Source organism: Colossoma macropomum, unplaced genomic scaffold (assembly GCF_904425465.1).
Source record: "Colossoma macropomum unplaced genomic scaffold, Colossoma_macropomum, whole genome shotgun sequence".
Lineage (NCBI taxonomy): Eukaryota > Metazoa > Chordata > Actinopteri > Characiformes > Serrasalmidae > Colossoma > Colossoma macropomum.
The window spans coordinates 24,775,787-24,801,493 of NW_023494789.1; the positions used below are offsets into that span (position 1 = coordinate 24,775,787).

Sequence of the window (25,707 nt, forward strand, 5' to 3'; positions counted from 1 at the left end):
GCACAGTACTGTAAATGTTTTGGCATCATCAGATACGTACTTAAAAAATATAGGATATTGATGTTAGCCCAGAATTCCTATATCAGTGCATCCCTGATTCTAGCCTAGGGCTGCACATGCATAGTACTGCACTGTGATTTTCATATTGGAGGGATCATGGAAATACATTTATTCAGCAAAGCAGACACAGAACATCTGTGATTGGTCAGGGTGCTCACAGCACAGAAACTTGCTCATTTGCATATTGCAGCCCTCAGCGATATCTGCATTGCAAAGATTAACATAGCAGTTATGATTAACGGATGATATGCTGTAAACTACTGTTCTACTTAAATTGTTTTGTGGAATAAGCTTTATTTTATAGGGACCTATTATACTCAATTTTTGAATGTTCATACTTTTATTTTTGAGGTCTACTAGAATAGATTTACATGCTTCAGTGTTCCAAAAACACATTATTGTTCTCATAGCATACATCTCCATTTACCGTCTGTCTGAAACATTCTGTTAGAGCCCCTGTCTAGGAAACGCAGAGCAGAGAAAGGCCACAGCAGCAGATGGAGGCGTTAGAATGTAACTGTGACACAATCAGAAAATAAAGTTTTATTTCTCTGATTCACTGCCTTGTTCTCGCTAACGCCGCTCCCTCTCTTCATTCAGTCTGTAGCTCACTGGACCACTGCTGCTCTGTCTCTCTCTTGGCCAACTTTGAATGATGTGTTTAAACAGCAACTGACAAATCCTGCTCGTTCTGCCTTTAAAAACTCTAACGCAATATTGTTTGTCTCTGTGACTGGCTGGTTCCTGCTCTTCACGGGAGGAATGGAGTGGATTTTGGGCAAATTTGGGCACAACGATTAAAAGAGTGGCTCTCAATTATGACTCGACTCCCTTCGTTCTTACCAAAGAGCCTTTGAAAAAAAGTGGATTGTTTGCGAACGTAACAGACAGACCCTTTTCTCCTGAGCGGGTAAACACCAGTGTAGCTATTTTTCCAATGGCTTAGAATCTGCCGTATCAGTTTGAGTCAGAGCCCAATCCTCAGGTCAGCCTCTTCTCCACATGACAGCAAAACTGAACAAGCCCTTCCGTGAAGGTGTGCTAAGCTTGCCGATAGGCTGGCAGTAAGGACTGTGTTACAAGCTCACGTCACATTGTAACAAAGAAAAGGGCTGAACTTCCTAAGAGGTGTTTCAGGCAGCTGAGAAAAGTGGTTTCGGTGGGAGAGAGTTACCCCCTTTGGGCTTTATAACTTTGCAGACTGTTTACATGCACAAAAAGAGCTACATATCACACTAAAGGACAGGGAAAACGTAATAGGTCCCCTTTGAAGCAGTTTCTCTGAACCTACTACTATTAAATAAATCGAAACATCAGTATACTAAAATTCATATCTTAAGAGTTATGGTATTTATTTACATTCTTCTCTCTCTCTCTCTTGCTCTCTCTCTCTCTCTCTCTCTCAGGATGCCGGACAGATTGGGACGACATTCGTTGCTGGGGCAGAGCTGAAGTGGGGCAGGTGGTTAACGTCTCCTGCTCTAATGTGTCCCAGCTCTTCGCCAACAATCATGGTAATCAGTTATTTGTTCTTTCATATTTATTTAGTTAGGGTTATTTTACACCAGCTCACCTAAAGCAAAACCTCGCATCTCCATTTTCATTTTTTGACATAATTTGAAATTACGAGCTGCACTTTATATTGGTCCAAATTTTCATGATGCATGGACTAATAGAAACGTTCCCAAATTAATTGGAATAAATACTTTCTCTATTAACTTCCGTTCAAAGTTAAGGATGTTTTTTCCCTTTTGGAAACACAAGGATTTCTTCTGCCATTGACGATATACAAAATTATACTTTTACGAGTACTCTGCTACTTAGGTATAACAAATTTGTAAGAAAGTGCTGTGCATGAGTACATAACAACTGAGAAATCTGTATAATATTAACTAATCTTGGAATTATAGGAAATAGATAATTAGATTATATTATGTATCATTTAATAAATTCTTCCTTTTCGCAGCAAAACTTGAAATATTAAATTAAGCATTGTAAAATACATTTAATGTCTAGTTTATACTGTATCAGTCTACACTGTGTAAGTTATTATTGAATCAAAAATAACAACAGTTATTGATATGACAAGTGATTCCAAATTATTTGAATGCTAGTGTACCTCTTATTGTGCTTTCATGCACATCTGAAATTAAGCTTTTGCCTAGTTATTTTTCAAACAATGGAAATCATACATACTTTTTTATAGCTGCTAAGGCAATCACGTTATTATGGCTTCTCCGAGTTCTCCCAGTGTGTTTGTCAAACACTACAGCCGTTTTAAACATCTGCCAGAGATAAGAGAGCACTGTTTAGTTTACATCATGTTCTTACTCCCAGTCCTTACAGTTGGACATCTCAAGAAACATTTACAACATCTCCCTGACAAACCAATTCAGGGCTATAAATGTGCCAAGCCCAGAACACACAGGCTCTAGAGTGTTCTGCAAACACTCTACTAGATACGCACACTGGAGCCAGAAGTGCTGCTTCTGGTTGCGAAAGGATGACGTGCATATGTGTTTACATGAGTTGTATAATAATTATAGCCATGCTTTAATATGGTTTAGTACTGAGCAAGGTAACCTGAGTGGTCTGTATAGGGCCTGGGAATGTGATGTCATGACCTAATGCCTTATGGGCGCCATTATGGCAGGGTTAGTCGGTCCAGGCTCGTTATGTATAGTTGAATCTTTCTTTCCTACCTGTTGTTCTTCATTTTACTTGATCTGTAGCAAGTGGACTCACAAAATGCATTGGCAGAGCTGACTAGCATTTGAATCTACATGACTACCAGATCAAAGATCAGAGCAAAGCAAAATCAAGGAAAGCAGATAGGAGGTTCATTCAACTACTCTGCTGAGTACTAGCACAGCTCTAGTTAAACAGCATATAGGAAGCATTGTAGTACCATTAAACATAAAGCTACTGTTCATTTTATACAGATTTAATGGAAAAAAACTTTCAACATCATTTAGGGAATTTACCACGTTTGGTGTCATTTAACTCTTCACAACTCTTTTCAGCTAAAGGTACGAAGTGAAGTAAGTTATGATTTGACTAAGCTGGTTCATTATATGAAGTAACAGACGATTAGCCTTTGTTTATCTTAAAGATTTTAAAATGACTGACGTTCAGTGTAAACTTCAAGCCTTATGTGATCTAATATGAATTTTGTGAGGTTTAATACAGTACAGTTCAGTATTAATATAACTGTCTTGGCTAGCAGTGCGGGCTAAAATGCTGCCTACAGTGAAATATGCAATTAACTGAGTGAAATCTGCCAAAATCTGCTAAAATATGCCAAAAACTGAGAGAAATATGCCAGTAACTGAGTAAAATATGTCAGTAGCTTAACTGAGTTAAATCTGTCATTTGTAAACTGCAGATGGGCTTCAAGTGACTTGACAATTCTAAATTACTCAAAAGGTAGGAAAAGCTTGGAAAAAAGTCTGTGAATGAAAGACGTGGCTCTTATAGTATGTGTGCGTATGCATTATGTAAATAAAAAACAAACCCTGCCAGTATGGCGGAGCAACCCTGTAATGCAGGCAGTAGCTGCAGGCAGTGCACATTGCAAATCTTATTTGTTTGTGTTTTACAGCTTTTTACACAAACAGCATGTTGGCAGCCATCATTCTTTATGATTGACAGCAGCTAGCTTTAAAGTGTAATTAGCATAAAAAGGTCAAAAGTGTGCTAAGGCAGCTAGGGGATCTTACTGTGAAAATAAGCATGTGTGCAACACCATTAACAGCCAGCAAGTGATTTAATTTCCCCTGATGAACAGCCAAGCTGAATAAATGAGTCCAATGTTATAATACAGTGAAAAAACTGTCCTTCCAACCACCATGCCAAGGAAATAATAAAATAATGAAAAATCAAAGGGGTCAGGAAGGAAGGCAGAGCACTAGGTGCAGGGGGAGGTTAGTGCTGTAGTGATGCTTGTTAGCGCGGCTGATTCACAGCTAGCGATCAGTCCTCTGCTCCCCTAGGCCATCACCTTAGACCTCTACCACGCAAGGCAAGCGCAAGCGCTCAGCCAGCTTTTCTTCCCCCCTACGATCGCTTCAGGGAGAGAGACCTGAGCAATACATGCCACGCTATGCTAATTCTAGCAACAGCGGGTGAGAAAAAACTGCCATTGGCAAGCTGACATTAAACCACCCACTTCGCATGTCTTACACTGCTGCATACCTGAAAAAGACTGAATGGTATCATAGCTGTGAAATGCAACATACACACACAAATCTAGTAGACATTTAGAGAAAAATGAACACAATCCATAAAAAAAATAATCTCTGTTACTGCAGTGTTGTGCTCTTTAAACCCTTTCAGGAATAGTTGGCACTGGAATTATCACTTTTTCTGCCTTCTGACTTTTTCTCAGGCTTTCATAAGCAGTGTAGTAAGTGTTTGTGGTAATAAGCGTGTGGATAACAAAAACATCACGTTACTTATAAGTCTATAGACAACAGTGTAATTTGAGTCAAAGTTGTATTTCATATACTGTGTTTTTTGCATATTTCTAGGATACAGAAGTAAAAGAAGTAAAGGGGGGGCAAAATTGCCCAACAGCCTGAAAGCATAATTAAAACAATCAAGTAATTTTCTTGGAGGATAAATAAATTTAAACACACAGTGTTGTAAATGGTTTTAGATGCAGCTCAGGGGAGTTTTTTCTTACTTTTGTGATTGTTTCTGTCACAGTCGTGGCTCCAGTTGTAGTCTCCTCCCTATTCCTTCTACTCATGAGTCCTTCCACCTGTGTTAAGTTTCTCTCTAAGTTTCTAACACTTCCTCTCCAGATGTTTCTAGTCTTGTCTTTGGTATGTGTACCCATCATATTTCAGTTTGCCTTTGTCTTGTCTTTTTGTTGTTGTAGTGTTTGTTTTGCTTTGTTTTATAAAGTGTTAAATCACACCTGCATTCTGCCTCAAGGCCCTTTATGTGACAGTCACTTGCTCTAACCTGATTCGAACTCGCAACCTGATAATAGGGCCAATGCTTAGACGGTTGTGCTACTCGGGAGCCCTAGAACGGTGTTCTTAAGGTCCAACTGTGTACTGTAAAAAATTTTCAAAAAATATGTATTTGTACCTTTTCATAATCAAATGTTTTAAAACAGGAGAATAAAATAAAAATAATCTGCACTGCAGACATGGTGTGTGGAGTCATTACAACTTAAAAAATATAACTGCAATGGATTATGGTACAGTTATGCTCCCTAACTAGAAGGATAGAAGATTCCAGTGACAAGAGGGGTGCCAAAAAACAGTCAGGCCAGAAAACAGTCATAATACCAAGAAAGTCTAACAGTAAATGTGTCTCTAGCTTCCTCTCTCTCTCTTTTATTCACAAACCCAAATGCTGCAATTCTCAGTTTAAAAACTGACTAAACTTATTATTAAAGTTATTAAATTAATGACTGTTCATTTCATCACTTTGCCAATTGTATATGAGACCATCTTTAATGTATGAAAGTTAGCATTGTTTTCATTTTTATTTTAATCAGTATTATTGTATATACAAGCAGCGAAGGAAAAAGTAATTCTGATTGGAGCGAGCTGAGTCTGGTATGTGATAATGCAGAGAATGCGCGTTTAGAACTGTCGAAACCTCACTGGACATGAATTTCAAAAGAATTCTTGTTCATTCCTTTCCTCATGATCTTGAAGGTATTTCATGGAGTGTGTTTTTTTTTAACTGAATAGTGGAAATCATTGCAGTTAATGCCAGTATGTCTGATTTCACAAATATTTTTAGGGCATCTAAAAACCTGTATTTGATTCACAGTTTTTGTAGTTTTGCATCCCCATATGGAGAATATTAATACGGGGGACACTAATTCAGTGTTGATTTGACTTTACTCTCATAGTTTACATGAATTCAGTCTTTGGCTACTTTACTCTCAAGACTCTGCGTACCTTTTGTTTACCATTTGCCTGGATGTATATGATCTCTCCAGACCTGCCATGTTTTTCCTTAGCTGTCAGATGATGACCAGTAATTTCCTTATACTTAGACTGATGCCTTAATATACATCACTGTCATCATGAGAAGCTTGACATATGGATCCATTTGCTAGGGCAGGGTTAAAATGGGGTTATAAGTGTGTTTGTGTGGGTTGCAGGTGGTCAGTGTGACTGGCCCACTGTCCCTCTCTGGGCTTTATCCTGTGAGCACGGCAGGATAAGACAGTAAGACATCTGACTGTTCCAATACACTGTCCACCCTCAGTGCTCAGTTTATTTTTTAATCAGATTGAAAGCAGCTGCTTCTCAGTAATGGTCAGTGCTTTTATGAGTGTTTCTCCATCTCCTGCAGTTAAAGGGAGACAAACACAAAGAGAGAGTGGGAGAGAGATTACCTGTTTGTCCTTAAGACAATAAAGGATACACAGTTAGCACAGTTAAGTTATTCTATTACTGTGAACAAGTAAGTACACAGTCTTGTACACAGTTTGAGTAACTGGACAGTGATGTATTTTTGTTGTTTATATTCTGCATACAGGACACTGACGTGAGAGTTGTAGGCTGATGCAGATGCTGATGCCAGTATTTTTATTAACCTGTCTTATCATACATAAAAATTGAACTGAGTCTACATCAGTAGGGCTATAAATGCAGCAAAATGAATAAAATGCAGTCATTTCAGCACAGTAACACAGTATCACCCAAACATACTGTATGTTTATTATCAGTCAAATCTAAACATCTGTCTAAATGCTCTTTTTTCAGCCTTTATCTGCTGATACTGATATTATTTCAATATTATTGTGAGTCCTTTTTCATTTTAATTCTGTATTTCAGCACGTTGAAACTGGATAGAAACAATGAGTATGAAGTTAAAATGTAGACTGTAAGCCTTAATGAACCATCCTGGACTCATGGCCACCCTGTAAAAAAAAACTTTTTACAGTGCATTTTTATGCATTGCCGCCCGCCCATTTCAGAGAAACATCGGATAATTAGCATTTCTATAAATTAAATGTGTAAAAGTGTAGGACACTTTAAAAAGCTCATGACCATAGATATCACCCATCACCAGATATCTTCCTTGGTGATAATGAAGTCATTTTGTGTTCCCAGTTGCTTGAAGTGTTTTTTGCCTTCAGTAAGTAAAATGTTGAGTGGGGTTCAGTGGAGCTCAAGAGCCGTCCATTTTGGGTGATGAAACTCTCCCTTCCAAAGTAGACATGTAGGAAATTACTTTCCTACTGCAAAGTAAAGCAACCGAATTTGAGCCATTTCATTGGCTCTAAGCAGTTAAGATGTTGCTATTCACTGCAGAATTCATCTAGCAGAAACATAAGCAGGCTACCATGTTACATGAGGTAGTTAGCTTGGAATCATGACCAGTTTCATCAGCTCATCCATCCCTAAGATTTTGTCCTGCAAGTCTACATGCTTCTTATTACATTGGTTACAGGCTCAGTGGTTACACTGGTTTGCCAGCTCAGTGCTGGTGGGTTTTTGAAATGTCCTACATCCTTGGACATTATTGTCCTACATTCTACGATCCTGTTCTTATCTGTTCAACAGATTTTCTTAATGACTCAAAAGATTCTTCTGTCATCCGTAACTGTGGACTTCTGTGGTCTGCCAGTTTATTTTCTACTGCTAAACTCCGGCATTCATGCTTCTTAACAGTGCACAAAACAGTAGATACTGATGCACATATTTTTTGGCTATGGTTCTCAATTATGATTGATTTGTTATGACTTATTTGGTCTTATTGTTTTGAGACACAAGCAACAGTCTCCAGATGCATATGCTACATCTAGAATTTAGAAGCCTGTATCTTTTGTTATCTATGTTGAGAGTCCATCAATTAGTAATTATTTACTGCTGGCTAAGAATCAGATCAGCAGCCAGTTGTCCACTTACTTATTGTGCCTTGTAATATGCCTTGATTGACTATTCTGAGATTTTATTTCTTAAAATTGTCTTATTTGTTTCATTGAAAAAAGCAGAAATTCTGATGAAAGTACTACATTTTAATCCAACATGAGAAAATGTTTGCATGTTGCGTGGAGGTATTATACATATTTCCACCAGAGAGGTCTCCAAATCCACCAAACATATATTACAAACAAACAGCACCTCTAAGGGTTAACCTAATAGTCAGTGTTTTATTCCTAACTCATGAATAAAACACTGGATTACAGAGCTAAAATATAAAAAAAGTCATTGTCCAAGCATTTATGGACTGCACCATTCCTGTTATAAACAATTCTGTGTCTGACAGCAGTGCTTTCTATGCTGTTTCGTTCACGTACATTTATATATGTCTGACCTAATTTTATTCTCTGAAGTTCCGAATATCTGAAGTCTAGGTGTTGACTACTGGCACCAGTATACTACCGGAGTATTCTTTATACATGAGTCTATTTCATACATGAAAAACTGAAGCACAACAGCTGCAGGAAAATGAATGAATGGATACTGAGTAACTCAACAATCATGTACCCACAACAGAGTGCTATTACAGTATGAGGGGTACTGTGTATGGATAATGAAATCATCACTTTAGTAAAGTCCTTACTCTTTTTAGGTTGAAATGCTTTGTTTGAGCTGAATCAGTAAGTCTTTTAAGCTGTGAAACTCTATCACTGTTGCATATTTATAGCTGTCAGAACACTTCATCTGAGCCCAAACCCAATGCAACATGACTGCTTTCCTTTCTGCCTCTCTGTATTGCTTCTGTCACTTGCTTTTTTCTGTCTATCTTTTTATCCCCCTCTTTCTCTCTACGTGTTTTATCTGTCACAGATGGATAAAAAACAGAAGAATCTACTCTTTCTTCCCCCATCCACCTTTCTTGAGTTCAGTATCACCTTCATTATTAAACCTTTATTGTCATTTCTTTCCCTAATTCCTGATATCCACTCTGCACTGCTCTTTGTTGTCCTGACTGAAGATAGAGAAAAGCTCTTATTATTGTGGGCTTGTCAGCAGAGGCCTTTAATCCTGAGGATAATGCCAGAAACAGTGCTTGCCGCTCTGGGAGGCTGCCACAGAATGCACCCATGCTCATATCTACATAACAAGAACAATAACAACAGCAGTAACCATAATCATATCAATAAAACGCTAATCTTATTCGCAGTGGAGTGCTCCACAGAGAAAGTAGCCATGATCACAGCAGGTTGTTATTAGAGAGCAAGTGTCCTTGTTCACCTCGCAGCTGAAGTTGGTGTGGTTTCTTGAGGCTGCACAGTTAGAAGGCTGCAAGATTGAAGGCTGTAAAAATTTGAATACAGTATCAAAACTCAGAAAAATGAACATTCGACACAGTGTATTAAATTGTAAAACTTTATTGCTAACACATGCTCCTGTGTCTTCTGAGGGTCTCTCATTTCATCTTTCATGGAAGCCAATGTCAGTTAATTGATTGCTGTTTAGTGCAATGTTACTTAATTGGAATTTTTATGGGGGAATTTTAAGCCATGTTAACCCCTTAAATGGCCAGGGCCGGCAGCCAGGCGCTTGCCAAGGAGCACTACTCCCAAACCTGGCTCCAGGGGTAGGTCCCGGTAACTCGCTCCTGGGCAGAATACACAATATATTGTGTCCCCTGATCATAGGGGATTTTGGATTGAGTTAGTGTGGGCCTTTACTCCATACCTGTTCACCTTGGGAGACCCTACCAGGAGCATACTGCTCCAGACTTGGCTCTGAAGATCCCTAGACGACACAAGCCCTTCTACCACAACATGGCCCAGATCCAGAAAGGGTTCAGAGTATTCGGCCTTCTTGGAGCAAGTTGGTGGGGTTCTGGAAAGGGCCCCACCTAGAGACTCCATGTTCTTGCTAGGTGATTTCAACGCTCATGTTGGCAATGACCGGGAAACCTGGAGGAGCGTGATTGGGAAGAACAGCCTCCCCGATCTAAACCTGGATGGTGAATTGTTTTCGGACTTCTGTGCTAGGGATGGATTGTCTATAATGAACACCAAGTTCGAACACATGCATGTTCTTAAGTGTATTTGGGTCCAGAGCTCCTTGAGTCAAAGATCAGTGATTTACTTTGTTGTTGTTTCATCTGACTTAGGACCATATGTTCTGGAGACTCGGGTGAAGAGAGGTGCTGAGCTGTTAACCGATCACCATCTGTTGGTGAGTTAGATCAGCTGGCAGGGAAGATTGGCAGTCAGTCCTGGTAGACCCTAGCAAACAGTGAAGGTGTGGTGGGAACAACTGGCAGAGGCCCCTGTTCAGAATGATTTCAACTTCCACCTCCAGAAGAACTTAGGGTAGAGGGCATGTAGTCCAAATGGACCCTGTTCAAAACCTACATTGTGGAAGCCGCCAGGTGTAGGTGTGGCCAAAAGCTTGTTGGTGCTTGTCAGGGCGGCAACCCAAGAACCGCTGGACACAGGCGGTGAGGGAGGCCGTCAAGCTGAAGAAGTGTGTTTTACCATCAGTAATGGTAAAGAAGGAGTTGAGCCATAAGGCAAAGCTCTCTGTTTACCGGTCGGTCTATATCCCAACCTTCACCTATACTTGTGAACTTTGGGTAATGACCCAAAGAATGAGACTGTGGGTACAAGCAGTGGAAATGAGCTTTCTTCGCAGGGTGGCGGTCTACACTCTACTTGATAGGCTGAGACATCCCACATTGAGAGGAGCCAGTTGAGATGATTGGGGCGTATGATTCAGATCCCCGCTGGCTGCCTCCTGTTGGGGGTTTACCAGGCACGGCTGAGTGGGACGAGACCCCAAGGTTGTCCTAGGACCCGCTGGAGGGATTATATCTCCAAGTTGGCCTGGGAGCAGCTCGGAATCCCCCAGAATGAGCTGGAGGAGCTTGCAGGGGGCAGGGCTGTCAGGGATTCTCTGCTTTCATTATTGCTATTTCAACCCTGGCTGGTTCAAGCAGTTTAAGAAGGTGAAAGAATGATGAATTAATGAAAGAAAGAATTTTTTTTTTTGTCCTGACTCAGTAATGTTATTTGTTTCAGTTTTAATCAGTAAAGCTTACATGGTGCATCTTTAACATAATCGAAAACAACATAAAATGTGGCCTCTGCAAAAGTTATGGCACATTTATTTGCAAAACAAAAAAAGACTAATTTTAGTTTTCTTTAACTTTTTTTCCTGCATTTCACTTATGTATATGACTTATTTCCCTGTTGAAAATCAACAAAACATGTAATTTGACCTATAGTGTTGAAAATGTTGCATACAATTGTATTTACACTTATTTCACTTGTGCTTTTTCTCAGGTTATATTTACCGGAACTGTACTAAAAACGGCTGGAGTGACATTTACCCGTCCTATGAAGATGCATGTGAATTTGTTGAAGTGGATCCCGAGGTAAAAAACCATTTCTTACCATTTTATTGCTGTCGTTAACACATTTAAGCACAGTTATTCAGCCCCAAATTAATCCTAATCCTAGACAAAGTGAAATTTTAATGGTGATACTTCTTTTCCATTGCAGTTTAGGCTTAATTTATTAGTCATTCTTTGCCAAATCATCTAGGCAAAGAAAAGGGTATTTGCATAAAAGTGACCATTCTAAAAAATACAGGTGTGCTCTGACTCTTTAATGGTTTAATCATTAATCATAAATGAGGTATTTGACTAGAAAGCTCAATATATAGATATGGATATAGATAGATATAGGTAAACCTGTAAAAAAGTCCAAAAAAGTATGATCTTGCATTTCTTATTGTCGAGGAATCTATTATGCACAGAATATCTTGCACAGGGACACAAAATGCATCTTGTCCCTTATGGCGTTGAAATCACCCCTTAGATCTACTTACTGCATCTTTCAATTTGTGTAGAAGTACTATTCTCAGGATTACACGTCTCTACCTTAGTTTTACCCTCCTGTCTCGCTGCCTTTTTCCTAAATTTTACTTTTACCTCTTTCCTTTCCTGGAAATCTCTCTCTCTCTCACTTAATTACTCTCAGTACTGGTGAAACCTTGCATGACCTGTTAGTTATGGGGAAAAGTGAAGATAGCGCAGAGTCCATATCGCCCACTCGCCCGCTTTCAGTTTGTGTATTCACCTCAGAGCAACGCGAGTGTGATAAAGACAGAGTGTGAATGCACGACTGCACTGCAGGGCAGCTGCAAATAATTTAAATGAAATGCAGACAGAAATGGACACAGCGAGAGAAAAAAGAGAGCGAGGGACAGGGAGAGAGATAACATAGACAAAGCAGTATTTCTTAAGCCCACCACCACCCCACCTTTCTCTTCTTTACACTCTTCTCTCTTTTCTCTCTCCCTACTTTGCTGTCTCAACCACTTTATGGCAAAATGCCTGAATATTCAATCAGATGCTAATGAGAGATTTAGAGACACTGTCTTGCATTAAGAGAGTGATAATATATTAATCCTCCATGCACACACACACTTATACAAGTGTGCGCACTCATGCACACGCGCATATGCATGCACAAACACACACCAACACTCACACACATGCATAATAGCAAAGCAGACCAAGGCTAAGAGTGGAGCATGTCCCTAATGCGAACAAACTAATTAACGTGGCTGCCTTGTCAGACAAGAACACAGTGGAGTCTCTCCTGCATGGTAGATTTAATTTTCCCTGCTTAAGCTGTTTTTAATAATGAGTTTCACCTCTCCCTCTTTCAGGCGAGCAGTTATAAGGTAATAGATGCACCTAGAGAATCTTTACAGGTGATGGTGGCCTGGTTTATAAAATCTTCTTAAAGAAAAAGTATAGAGTGCATGTGATACTTTCTATAACAACAAAAAAAGAATGATAGATGCATAATATTTTGTATAGCATATTGAATTAAAACATCTACATTTAAGATTTCATCGCATACATATCTTACAGAAAATGTTTTTAAAAGAAGACTTCTAGAAATGGATATTAAATAATATTATAATTTTACACAGTACTGTGCCAAAGTCAGAGACCACACTTTCATTTTATTTCCAATAACACTTAGTAAAAACAAATAAATAAAAAAATAGTTTTAAGAAAATGTTTCTGAAGAATTTAAATATAAGAAGATCATCCAACTTTCATAAGAAAGGTGAAAGTCAAAGGAAAATAAGTAAAAAAAAAGGACTTTCCAAAACTGGACTTCAAAAAATGACTCCTAACATCCCGAGAGATCACCAAAATTGTCACCAAAGTTATTTTTATATTTGAGAGAGAGGAGAAAATTAAGCTACACTCTTGCTTCAGATCTGAAGCATCTGAAGCGTGTATCTGTCCGTTCTTCCATTGTGAGAAGACAACTGAACACTGTGAGTTTGAAAGGATGTGTAGCTGTCAAGAAGCTGTTATAGAGAAACAGAAAATAGACAAAAAAGGAGAAAATCAAACAAAGCTGCTGGTGTTCTTATAACAGTGGACTGACCACTCTAGAGTTCAGACCTCAACGTCATTGGATGTGTTTGGGATTACTTGGATCAGATGAAGCAGAAAACGCAACACTGAACTTTAAATGTGCGGAATAATGTCCCTGCAGACTTATTCAAAACACTAAGAGCAAGTTTCCCAAAAAAGAATGGAAGCTGTTAAAAAGGTAAAAGGTAGACACACTGAATACTGAAAAAATGGCATTTATTTGCTGAGGCCTCTATGTAATGTCCTGTTATATTCATTTTCTCATTTTTTTTTCCTAATACTGACAAATTAATAATTTGTACTTAAAGGCCATTTTGACTGAAAATTAAATGAATTGGTGGTTTTACAGTACTGTATTTAAACTACTTAAGCTTCAATTATAAAATTATTATTATTAGTTACAATTATAATTATTATAATTATAATATAGTTATAATTATTAGTTACAATTATAAAAATATAGAACTGTTTTCTGGGCTAAAGATTTTCCAGCGTGAGATTTCTTATGTCTTTTATAATATTTATTTAATATTCAGTGGAATTAATGGGTAAATGTTAATATGACTTGAGTCCGTTGCTGCTCATGTTTGAGGGGATATGCTCTGCTGTAGGAAAAAAACTTTCATACTCACAACTGACCTTGCTGGTCAAGGCTAAGATTAGCATAAATGACTGAAAGGGCCCATTTTATCTCCTTAAGTCTTTCTTTTTTCTGTGTGGAAAACACTCTTCTTCACTTTATATAACTCGTCTCGTGCATCACAATGTTTTGTATTACCACTTGGTTTAACAGTGAGAAGGAGAGCTCTTCATATGTTAGTCAGTGAGGAATATGCTAACATCCACTTTACACAACACATACATGTAATAATTGCAGTATTTTAGCCTGATATTATGTATTATTTTTAACCTGTGCTGTTCTGATTATGTTGCAATTCTCTCATATGAACACGAATTTGTCTAACGGAGATAATATGAACAAAGACCAAAGTAAAAGCTAAAAAGAAGCTTTCACATAAGAGTGAACCCAAGCTGACTGTTGAATTTGGAGAGAATCCTCCCAAACTTTTTCTCACTCTTTGCTCTCTCACTCTTTTTTCAGACCACATATTATTCCACCTTCAAGCAGGTGTACACTGCAGGCTACGCTACCTCACTCATCTCCCTCATTTCGGCTATCTTCGTCTTCACAGCCTTTAGGTACTGCAAAGAACATCACCACTAAAAATGACTAAATAGTCTGATCCATAACATGTGTGGAGAAATGATTAAATTCAGCAGTAACGTCTACAGTATTACTGACACTTTCAGCACATCTTAACTACACCAAGCTACCATACACTGTTAGAATATAATGGAATTGATCTGCAAGAATAATTTCATATTTACTAATTGAAAACAGGAAGTTCCACTGCACAAGGAATTATATCCACATCAACCTCTTCTCCTCCTTCATCGTGAGAGCTAGTGCGGTCTTCATTAAAGATGGTGTCCTCTTTACCGATGAGACCCAGGACCACTGCTTCATGTCTAGCGTAAGTCTCACAAACTGGAATCACACATCTGTGTGGGATTTATTTTATGTTTATGTTTGATGGCAGAAAAAGAGAGGAAAAAAGGGCAACAGAATGAAATAGCAAAAAAGCATTGTTTCCTCATTGTTCATTGAATTTTAGCTGATAATTCATTAGACCTCTGTTTTTCAGGCTTTCTAGCATAAAGCAGATGCTGCCCAGAACTCCAGCACAAGTTCTCTTCCCCGTTCTCCAGTCCCCTTGTACAGTCTCGTCTCATACTAAGACTGTATGTTGAATACATGGTCCAAACTAGCAAAATAAGGCAATTTTTTCATTACACAGTCATCTTTTGAATGGGAAGTTCTCCCCTGTGGACTTCAGATGATACCGTACAATAAATGTAACAGTTTTAATAGCTTTAATGAATATAATAGTTTTATCCCTACTGCACACTTACTGTTAAATACTAGGGAAAAGTGAACGTAGCCAGTATGTAACCGGAAGTTTGTTGATCCTTATACTCAGAGCTCCAAACCAGCTGATGAAAGCAAATGTCAGAACTGTCTGTAAAAGACTTAGAAACAAAGGCGTAAGCTTTGAGCACACCTGTTGAAGCCTGTTGGGTTTCCTCAAGAGAAATCTCTTTTAGCCCTTTTTTATGGCCTTTGATATTTTTCTCAAGAGCTTAATAACTATCAAAGGCTTGATAATCAGCTGATGAGTTGAATCAGGTGCATTAGAGCAGGAAAACACTGCTCAGCAGGAAAAGGGGAATTCCACTGATTTTCTGCATACATTAGTTGTTGAGATGTAAAAAAAAAGTTATTCAGAATGATGTGATGTGATGTGAAGTGGTGCATTGCAGTGAAATGTACCGACTCACATTTCTTAAAGGGGTGGTGATAGGAACCAAAGGTCACGATGCTTGCAACACAGATATAGCCATTTTATTTACTATTCAAAGCCACCAGTGAACTTACATGTGTCTTCTGAGTTTCATATGTAATGTTGATGTAGTAAAATAGCGATAAATCTGAAAAATACGTTTTCTTTGGAGACTATGTTGCTGTACGTCACCTTACCTGTACCTCTTCACTATGAAAGGGTTTTTAAAAATACTTTTTAGGTCAAAACATTACATCAGAACTATTGTAAAACAGTGTCTCAGACATTATGGAAGGGTGTTTGTGATGATTTCATGTAATAACTCTCTGTGGGGAGCTTTTAGAGGCATTAATCTCTTCAGATGTCTGATTCCTATCACTACTATTGTGCACAATTCTGACTTCTCTATAACAGAGCATGAAGATGATCTTGTTTAATCATAACCATTCGATTATACAGAAATTTTGAAAAAACGGTGGAGTTCCCACTTTAAGCTCTGGGACTGAGGAATCACTGCATTATGGAATGTAATGTAGTTAATCATCAGACGATGTGTTTGTGTCTCCAGAGGTGGAAGCTGAAGCCCACAGAACAAAAAGTATTATTAAAGAAATAAGTAAAATATATATATATATATATATATATATATATATATATATATATATAATTAAATGACAGTTTAAAACATTTTAGTTAATGTTTATCAAATTAAGAATAATGTGACATTGCAGTGTTCATAATTTTTTTATTATTGAAAATAAATAAACATATTTTAAAAGCTCTCTTTAGCTGTCGTTAGCACCAAAAATAAGACAAGCTATTCAAAGTTAAATAGTGCAAGGTCCGTATTTACTACCAGTCTTGGTAAATCAGAGTAGGTGCTTCATTAAGATAATCTCCTCTATTTTGTGCTTTGAGAAGGAAACTCTTATGGATACATAGGCAATGAGGCTCTTTCTTCTTATTATGTGCACTAAAGGGCCACTGCGCCCATGTAGTAAAACACAACAGTCACATTTTAATACCAAAATAAGGATAATGAGAGCAAACAGTTAATCTGCCACTTACTGTTATGTCTTCATGATGGTCAGAAGTGGAACCTGTTAGAGAGAACCACTACACTGGTGTGCTGCTGCACTCTCCTTCCTATAGATAAACAAACAGGGTTACACTCTGACTGAAGATTAAGTTTTTCTTTTTAATTACATTCAAGCAGTGGAACAGTAACTGTAATGGTTGAATACAATTAGAAAGACAAGAAAATGAAACCTTCAGTTTGAGCTCAATCTCATTAAAACAGGCACTTTCAGACACATAATAGACTTTTTTGCTTGATTGAAATGAATATATTAATGACTTTTATCATTGTTCTGCAGTGAACTCTTTTACAATTTCTTTCTTTTTCTTGAAACTTCAGGTCAAACATGATCGAGCTTCTCCCGCCTTTGTTTTTTAAGCTGTTTTTCAGCTTCGCCCCGTGAACGTAGTTACAGTGCTACTGATTAGTTGTACCAGTGAAGGACAAAGTACCTAATGACTCATGAAAGCACTGAATGCAAACATTCTATATGTACAGTTATCTCAGTTATCTCTTCTGTTAGTGTAACAGTTGACTCAGATCAGTCTTGGCATTTGACTCATCAATGTGATTGACAGTTGTGCAGGAAATTTGATATGAAAAGATGTGTACACACTGGCAACATCTACTTCAGTTCATTCTGCATGAAAACAAGCGGCTCGCTCACTAATCACCATCATAAATCAAAGTTTGACACTGTTGTGCAGCCTCTCTTTCTCTCCCTTCCTGTTATTCTCCCTCTCCCTCTCTCTCTCTCTCTCTTTCACTCTCTCTCTTTCCTGTTCTTTCACACTTTCACTCTCTCTCTCTCTCCTCTCTCACGCTCTTTCTCTCTCTCTCTCTCTCTCTTCCTCTCTCTTTCACTCTCTTTACTGTTCTTTCACACTTTCACTCTCTCTCTCTCCCTCTCTCTCTCTCTTTCTCTCTCTTTCACTGGCTCTCTTTCCTTTCTCTCTCTCACTCTCTCTCTCTCTCTCTCTCTCTCTCTCCTAGGCTTCATGTAAGGCAGCAGTGGCCTTTTTCCAGTTTAGCATCCTGGCTAACTACTTCTGGCTGCTGGTGGAGGGAATGTACCTGCAAACTCTGCTGGCTCTCACATTTGTCTCACAAAAGAAGTATTTTTGGTGGTACATTCTTATAGGCTGGGGTAAGCACATTAGAAATACTCTGCATTTACATTTACATTTTGCACATAAGCTCCAGAGAGACTTACAAAACATCCATTCAGCAGAGAGCAAAGGCATACAAAGTACATCAGAAGCGTGCAGAGAATCTACAACCTAAAAAAAGCTTGTCTTAGCTTTATCAAGTACAATCATGAAAAGTATGGTAACCTATTATCTCACTTCTAGATTAGTAAGCTTAACAGAACAGTAAAAATAGTTATAGTAGTTACACAATAACAGTTAACATATAACAATTACACACAGACGACTGCGTGGCCAGCTAAATACCCCTATAAAAGAATAATATATTGAAAATATCTTAAAATATATTCGAATTATATTTTGGCATATATATACATGTAACTTATTATTTTAATTGCAAAGAGAAAGCAGTGATTAAATCTGTAAGTCCAGGAACATGATAAGAGTAGCAGCAGCAGTCTGAAATTATCATTTAAATTAACAGTATTCATTAGTGCTGCTGAAATATGTGGAGTACATAAGAGATATATTTTCATGTGCAAAAGAATCAAGTTCCTTTTTTTCAAGAATCAAATGTAATGATACAATATAAAAACATATAATTGTTGTCCAAAAAAGAAGATTCTCCATTGTGTTGATTTTTCCTGCATCATTTTAGCACAGCTATAAAGGAGAGCAGAACTGTCCTTTACATTTTGTAAAATATTTATGATGAAAGGACAAACTCAAAAATCACTTGGAATAAGCCTTCTTAACTTGCATTAAAAGCTGAGAATGTGTTTGCCTTCTCCTATAATAAAGAAGACCCTCTTTTCATTTTGATAACACTTAAACCTGGTTTTTTAACTAAATCTCCCTTGTCCTGTAAGAGAACCAAATGTTTGGCATGCTAAAAAACATGAACACATTGTTAAGTTCTTTTTTTCTGATGCTCAGCTGTTTATTGCATGTCCTAGGTCTTCCAACAACAATAATGACCATTTGGGTTCTGGCCAGAAATTTCTATGACAACAGGGGGTGAGTCCAGTTTGATGTCTAAGCGCTTCACCACTTGAAACAGGCAGGCATTTTTTGTATGAGTAAAGGAAATCCCAGTTCATCCTCAGAGCTTTTCCAGCGGCTTGTGCAAGGCCAGATGTGATATTTACAGTGATGTCAGCAATATGAAAGTGCGTAGTCTGAGATTTAGTAATGAATGCTGACTCAGTACTGTGAGTAGATTTGTTGAGGGAATCAAAATTGTTGCTTTACCTAATTAATATTGAAGGTGCTGGGACGATACGGAGGTAGCCTTCATTTGGTGGATCATTAAAGGACCAATTACAGCATCTCTTCTGGTAAGTGCAGTACATACTGTACCTACACTGCCCATCAGAAAAGTGAGGACAGCTAGCTTTTCGAACTGTTTTTAATACAAATGAGCATGAGCTTAACATGATAAAGACTAACCATGTTGTGGAAAACATATCATGTGTCACGGAGGGAAGGTTTTGAGGCAGGATGTAGGTGTGAGTTAGCTGAGATAGCTGACTGTGTACTGTATACTGCATACTGCACATTGAGGATACTGTATGCTGCTCTTCTACTCTTAACCAGGATGCGAACACAAGGGAAATGATACGAGACCAGACAAAGGACCTCTGAAACAAAAATGTTACTTATTCATAAGTCAAGACTAGAAACACCTGGGAAAGGAGGGGAAACAAACTAAACACAGGTAGAAGGACTAATAATAGGGTGGGAGACAGGGCGGTGCCTGAGGTGGGAAGCTGTGACAGTGGCTATGTCCAGCAATAATGCCAGAGACTGCAAATTTTATCGTCTTGTTGTGTCTTGTTTTTGTTGTACTTTATTTTTTTTTACCTTCTACTCCAGTTCTAACATTTGTTTGGTTTTATGTACCAAAAACAATGACTGATTTCTACAAGATCATTTTCCAACCTCTCTATCCTTTACAATTAAACAGGCTGTTTTTGTTACTGATATAAGACAGATAGATGTAAACGTTCTCTGTTCTGATTGACTGTCCTCTTTCAGTAAGCAGTCAGGACTGGAACAGTCCTCATAACTTCCGCACAAATAGGTGAAAATAAACTGCTCATTTCCATGACGTCACAAAAATGTTGAATTCTATACAGACAGTTTTTTGCGGCTATAGACTGTATGCACTGGAGAGTGAACAGCATGTTTTGGAAGATTAACACTGTTTGCATATTACACATATAAACATATTAACTCTTTACCTAAAAATGTTTTTTTTTCTGTGATATGTAGCATTCAACAATACCTTTACAGATATTTTTCTTAACTAATTATACGTAGCAGTGAAAAAAAAATGAATTCAGATTTTAGAAGAAGCATGTACCCAAACATTTGACAGGCAGTGTATAAAGACATAGAAGACAGTGTTGTCTTAAGAGTTAATGTGCACATCCAGTAAACTTTTCACAGTTTTGCAAAGACCTATTTTAATCTTTTTGGTGTAGGTAAATTTCATCATCTTCATCAATGTGATCAGAATACTGGTGCAGAAGCTGAAGTCTCCTGGAGTTGGAGGCAATGACACCAGCCACTTCACGTAAGAGCTTAAAACAGTTGAACTCCCTGTAATCTGCACTCTGAAATGTGGTTCTCGCTCATATGTGAACTGTACACGTTAATTGTGTATTTATGACCCTGTGCTGATGGTGTGTGTGTGTGGTGTGTGTAGGAGGTTGGCTAAGTCGACTCTGTTTCTGATCCCGCTGTTTGGAATGCATTACATGGTGTTTGCCTTCCTGCCAGAGAACACAGGGGAGGACGCTCGACTCTACATTGAGCTCGGACTGGGCTCTTTTCAGGTTAACCCTCACTGCCCTCTAGTGACCACAGAAAATATTACCACTTTCATGTTGCAGCTTGAACAGTTTTACAGTGCATTCTGGTGGACGATACATTACCTAATGTTACTGCTGCTATAGGAAAAAGCACTAAACCCACATTATAATATACTCTCACTGGCCACTTTATTAGTTACTGCTGTGTATCTACACTCATTGTTAGCCCCTCTTTATCACTAATTCACTACTGGCCACTAATGGCCAGGACCCCCACAGAGCAGGGGTTATTTGGGAAGTGGATCATTCTTAGCACTGCAGTGATACTGACATGGTGGTGGTGTGTTAGTGTGTGTTGTGCTGGTACAAGTGGATCAGACACAGCAGTGCTGCTGGAGTTAAAACCCAGTTTAAACACCTCAGTGTCAATGCTGGACTGAGGATAGTCCACCAACCAGGAATATCCAGCCAACAGTGTCCTGTGCCTAGAAATTGACCACTGATGAAGGACAACAGGATGACTAACACAGACTGTGCAGCAACAGATGAGCTATTGTGTCTGACAAGGTGGACCAGCAAATTAGATGTGTCTAATAGACTATTGAAATAATAAGCCTTAGTATGAAATAAGCCTAAGCCCACTGAAGATTTCAGGACTCTTAATGCTTTCTCTTCCTTCTTTTAGGGCTTTGTTGTGGCTCTTTTATACTGTTTTCTCAATGGAGAGGTAAGCCACGAACTGCTGATTTTGAGGCCTGTACTGCAAATGTAAAGGCGGCAGTGTTACAAGACTGTATGTGTACGTGCGTGTTTGTGTGTGGTTTTCAGGTGCAGGCGGAGCTGAAGAAGAGGCTGTGGAAGTGGCAGATGCAGGGTTACCTGAGCTACAATAAGAAGAGGCGGACACTGTTCACAGAGAGCAGCACTGTCACTCAGATTTCTGTTCTGGAAAAATCCAGCCCAATGGAGCAGCCTTCCACTGAACTGCAGAACAGTATCTCAGTAGTCTGAACCATGCAGATGCTCTGACTCACCCATCTTTTCTCTTTCTTCCTCTCCTTGCTTCCTGATCCATATACTAGTTTTGATACCAACACTGAAAGAAGAGAGTAACTATCAATATCAATAGTATTAGTATTGTTAATGCTGTTATTCATACTAAAGTTGCATTCTCAGTCAGGGGTTTGATAAACTAATATTGTCACAGCTGTTTAACTCAACATTTATACACAGAGAAACAGTGGACCACAATGGTTTGCAGAAAAGATCTGCTTTAAAGCCTTTTTTAATAGTTTGGTTGGCTTAGAAAAATAGACTACTTAGGGATTATTACAGGTTATAAGATGTTACTAAAACGCCAGAACATTAAGTCTCGCACCATAAACAAGAGAAAGCACAAACCTGCTCAGCACTATAGATTTTGTGTTTGTGTTGTGCAAAATGAAGCCACACCCACTGACTGTGAACTTATTTACATTAAATAGACAAACATGTTTCTTATGACACTTCTGCAGTTTTTCTGTACTTAAGCCAGTTCCATAGAAGATCAGTTCCACAGGAGCTGATGCTGATGAGACGTTTACATTTTTCAGCTTTTATGATTCTGCACTTTTCTTTAGACCTCTGGTCACTTTTTTCCATCCTCAGCTGACTTGCTCTTTGCTGATTTGATATACACCAGTGTCTTATTTCCTTATTCAGCGGAGTTTAAATAGATGCTTTTCCTGTGCTCTGTGTTTTGGGTCTGTTTTGAATGTTGTTTTTTATTGAACATTCCTTATTAAATCCAGGGCCTTATTTTCGTGGTCATAGTGCAAATGCAAAAATAAGGTGTAAAATCACAAAGCTGGCGCTAAGGTGTGGCTCTAACCTACCATCAAGGCTGTAAAGACGGAGCGAAGGCATTATCAAAAGGCGTGGTTAGGCATGCTGCAGCGAGAGCCAGTCCGTCAGTTAAGCACAGTGATTCCTAATTGCAAAATAGACAGATTCTATTAGTTTTACGTACAAAGAAAAAAACTGATCAGCTTTTAGATTTCACTGCAAAAATGTAGTAATAAATATAAGGCTGTTGTTACTTTAAGTATATATAAGGCTGATGTTACTCTTCTGTCGTCTGTGAGCATGTGTCGTTCTGTTGCTGAGTATTCATGTGTCAGCTCTGGAGAAAACTGAAAAGAGTGCTAACAAAACTGACAAAAAAATGTAACTAATAAAGAACAAAAAAAAATATGAAATAAATGAAATCATATCAATAGGCTATAGTTGTTTGTAAAAAAAAAGTATCAAAGATTCCATGAACAGTACAGTGGTTTAAATGATTGGTGCATAATATGAAATTCAGGTGATACGTGCGATCATGTCATATTTTATACACTGTTGTACTACAAAGTTGACCTATTTTAGATTAAATTGATATTTTACTCAAAAAAATGAAGTTTTCAGAAGAGAAATTTGTTGACTGAAATAAATGTTAATTTACTTAGTAAAGTAAACTCCAAGTGTTACAATTTACAGTGTAGTGGCTTTTAATGCGGTTTAGCCAGTCAGATTATAGCTTTGTTAGATATTCTATAAGCCACAATTTAGTTTATATTTACTGATTTCTATCTAAATGGGGTGATACAGTGCAGAGGTTGTCAACCTTGTCTACCTCAAGTCTGAATGCATTGTTTATTTAAGTGTTGTTTTACTCAGAAACCTCAGAAATGTGTAACAGTGAACACGAAATATCACCAGATTAGGCAAAAATTAGTCAGCCTGTGGGAAATCGGGTGGAATATTTCTGCAACCCATTTTCTAAACCAGTCATGTGTATGAAATGTTACGTTTCTTTGTGTCTGTATGTGAAGTTAGGAAAGTGCTGTTTTGCATGTGTGTTTGCCATGTGAGTAGGTTTGAGTAGGTGTTTTTGGACCGAAATATGTTTGAAAAATGGATTTTGAATGCTGCACCCCCTATTGTGACAATCTGGCCATATTGTCGCAGGCGATCTAAATTCTGCTAATAGATGTACTTGGATCCAGCCAATTTAGCAATATGCAAGTGCTATACTGTTGCACCTGTACCACTGTACTGCACTTGCATTGGCACAAAAATAAGGCCCTGTGTTTTTATAGAGTTCTTTCTGACAGTCAGTGCACACGACTCCAAAGAAACATGCCAAAGGTCAAATTTTGGTGAATATTCATACCTTTAATCCTTAACTTCATCATATCATACAAATCCTTATCATATCCTTTAATTTACTTTTTTATGCTCACTTCAAATGAGTGGACTGACCACATGCTAAAACTCCAAGATAACAAAGCATGTGAGCAAGAAATACCCAGAAATGTAAAGTAACATTCTGTACTTTTAGCCCATGTTCAACTTTTTATCTTCAGCACTTCGCAACTTACATATTTATTGTTCTGTATGTGAAATTACAGCTTTCCTTCTGATGTTTTGTTCAGAAATGTGCTTATGGCTTCAGTCTCATGCCAACTTTACATAATTGCCTTATAAAGAGCTCACTTTTAGTGTAAAATACTTTACTAAAATGTAAATCATTATAAATGCCATTCATAATTTCTGTGTTTGAATAGCTCATTCACTTTGAAGTGAATCTCTTATGTGAACTGTAAGTAAATGCAGCATATTGCACAGTGCACTGGCCCTGTGTGCACACATACACTACAGGGCTTCCAAAGTTTTCTCGTCTTAAGTAATGATGTTTTCAAACAACTTTTATTCATTTGGACATTCATTTGGTTTAATACAAATTGATTTACTTAGTTATTATCATATTTAGTAACACGTTTATATATAATTATTATATATGATTATGAGATAAGAATATTAACCTGCTTAACCACAAATTAGATTAAAAGCATTTTCATGTCAATTTAAAGTGAATAATTCTGCTTTGAAAATGTCTTACTCAAGAATGCTTTGCAGTGTACGTATCTGGAGCACTAGACTGTAAAGATTTTTGTTTTATAGAATGAAGCTTTTTGCTTTCAAAATGTATTACTGATACGTGGATTTGTAAATAAGATTATTACGCTATGTTTTAACTATTAGTACAGATGTGTTGATCTGTTTATATTTTTACCATGTCTGAATTAGTGAGTGAATTAGCACTGGTCTATTATTTGGGCTATTAACTACTAATCTCTATGGTTTATGGTACTAGTGATTAACAATATAAGTAAACAGTTTGTTTCCATGTTGTGTATAAAGCATTTTATTTACTCTTGTTGACACATTTTAGAAGTGAACCTAGTCAAGATATGTATGTAAATATGAATTCTGGGTGTTCGTATAATATCAAGATTTTTTTTCTTGTTTGTTTTAATTGAATGTTTTGAGTAACTAAATATTGTTACTTGCTTTCAGCTTATAATGAACGAGTAATGCACAAAATCAATGGAAGACAAAAGGAAATTCAGTCATCTTCAAGCATAAAAGCCAGTAAAACAGAACATAACCTGACAACTGTGTTTAATATTAAGATATAGTGCTGTACAAAAATCAGAGATCATCCTTCATTTCCATTTTATTTCCAGTTAAAGGTGCCATCAAGTACAAGTTATTTATTTTTGGAGATATTTCAAAGGAAATTAGATACAAGATTTCCACTCTTGCTTCAGATCTGAAAAATCTACTGGTGTTTCTGTCCATCCTTCCACTGTGAGAAGACAACTCAACACTAGGATGTGTAGCTGTCAAGAAGCCGTTACTGAGAAAAGGAAATAGACAAAAAAAAAGCTAATTTAACAAAGAAACTGCTGGTGTTCTCTGAACAACAGGCTGTCCACCCCAGAGGCCAGACCTCAACATCACTGAATATATTTGAAATGGTAAAAAGC

The 25,707-nt window shown here is 37.8% G+C and overlaps 1 protein-coding gene across 1 annotated transcript; it reads left to right on the plus strand.

The window, feature by feature from the left end:
• The first annotated feature begins 1,062 nt into the window (after nucleotides 1-1,062).
• ghrhrb (growth hormone releasing hormone receptor b) lies at nucleotides 1,063-25,548 on the plus strand. Its single transcript, XM_036569657.1, has 12 exons — nucleotides 1,063-1,096; nucleotides 1,467-1,574; nucleotides 11,288-11,379; nucleotides 14,513-14,610; nucleotides 14,813-14,945; nucleotides 17,884-18,037; nucleotides 18,995-19,055; nucleotides 19,306-19,375; nucleotides 20,525-20,616; nucleotides 20,749-20,878; nucleotides 21,540-21,581; nucleotides 21,683-25,548. The coding sequence occupies exons 1-12, from the start codon at nucleotides 1,063-1,065 to the stop codon at nucleotides 21,863-21,865; spliced, it is 1,197 nt and encodes a 398-aa protein (XP_036425550.1). The 3' UTR covers nucleotides 21,866-25,548.
• Nucleotides 25,549-25,707: the final 159 nt, after the last annotated feature.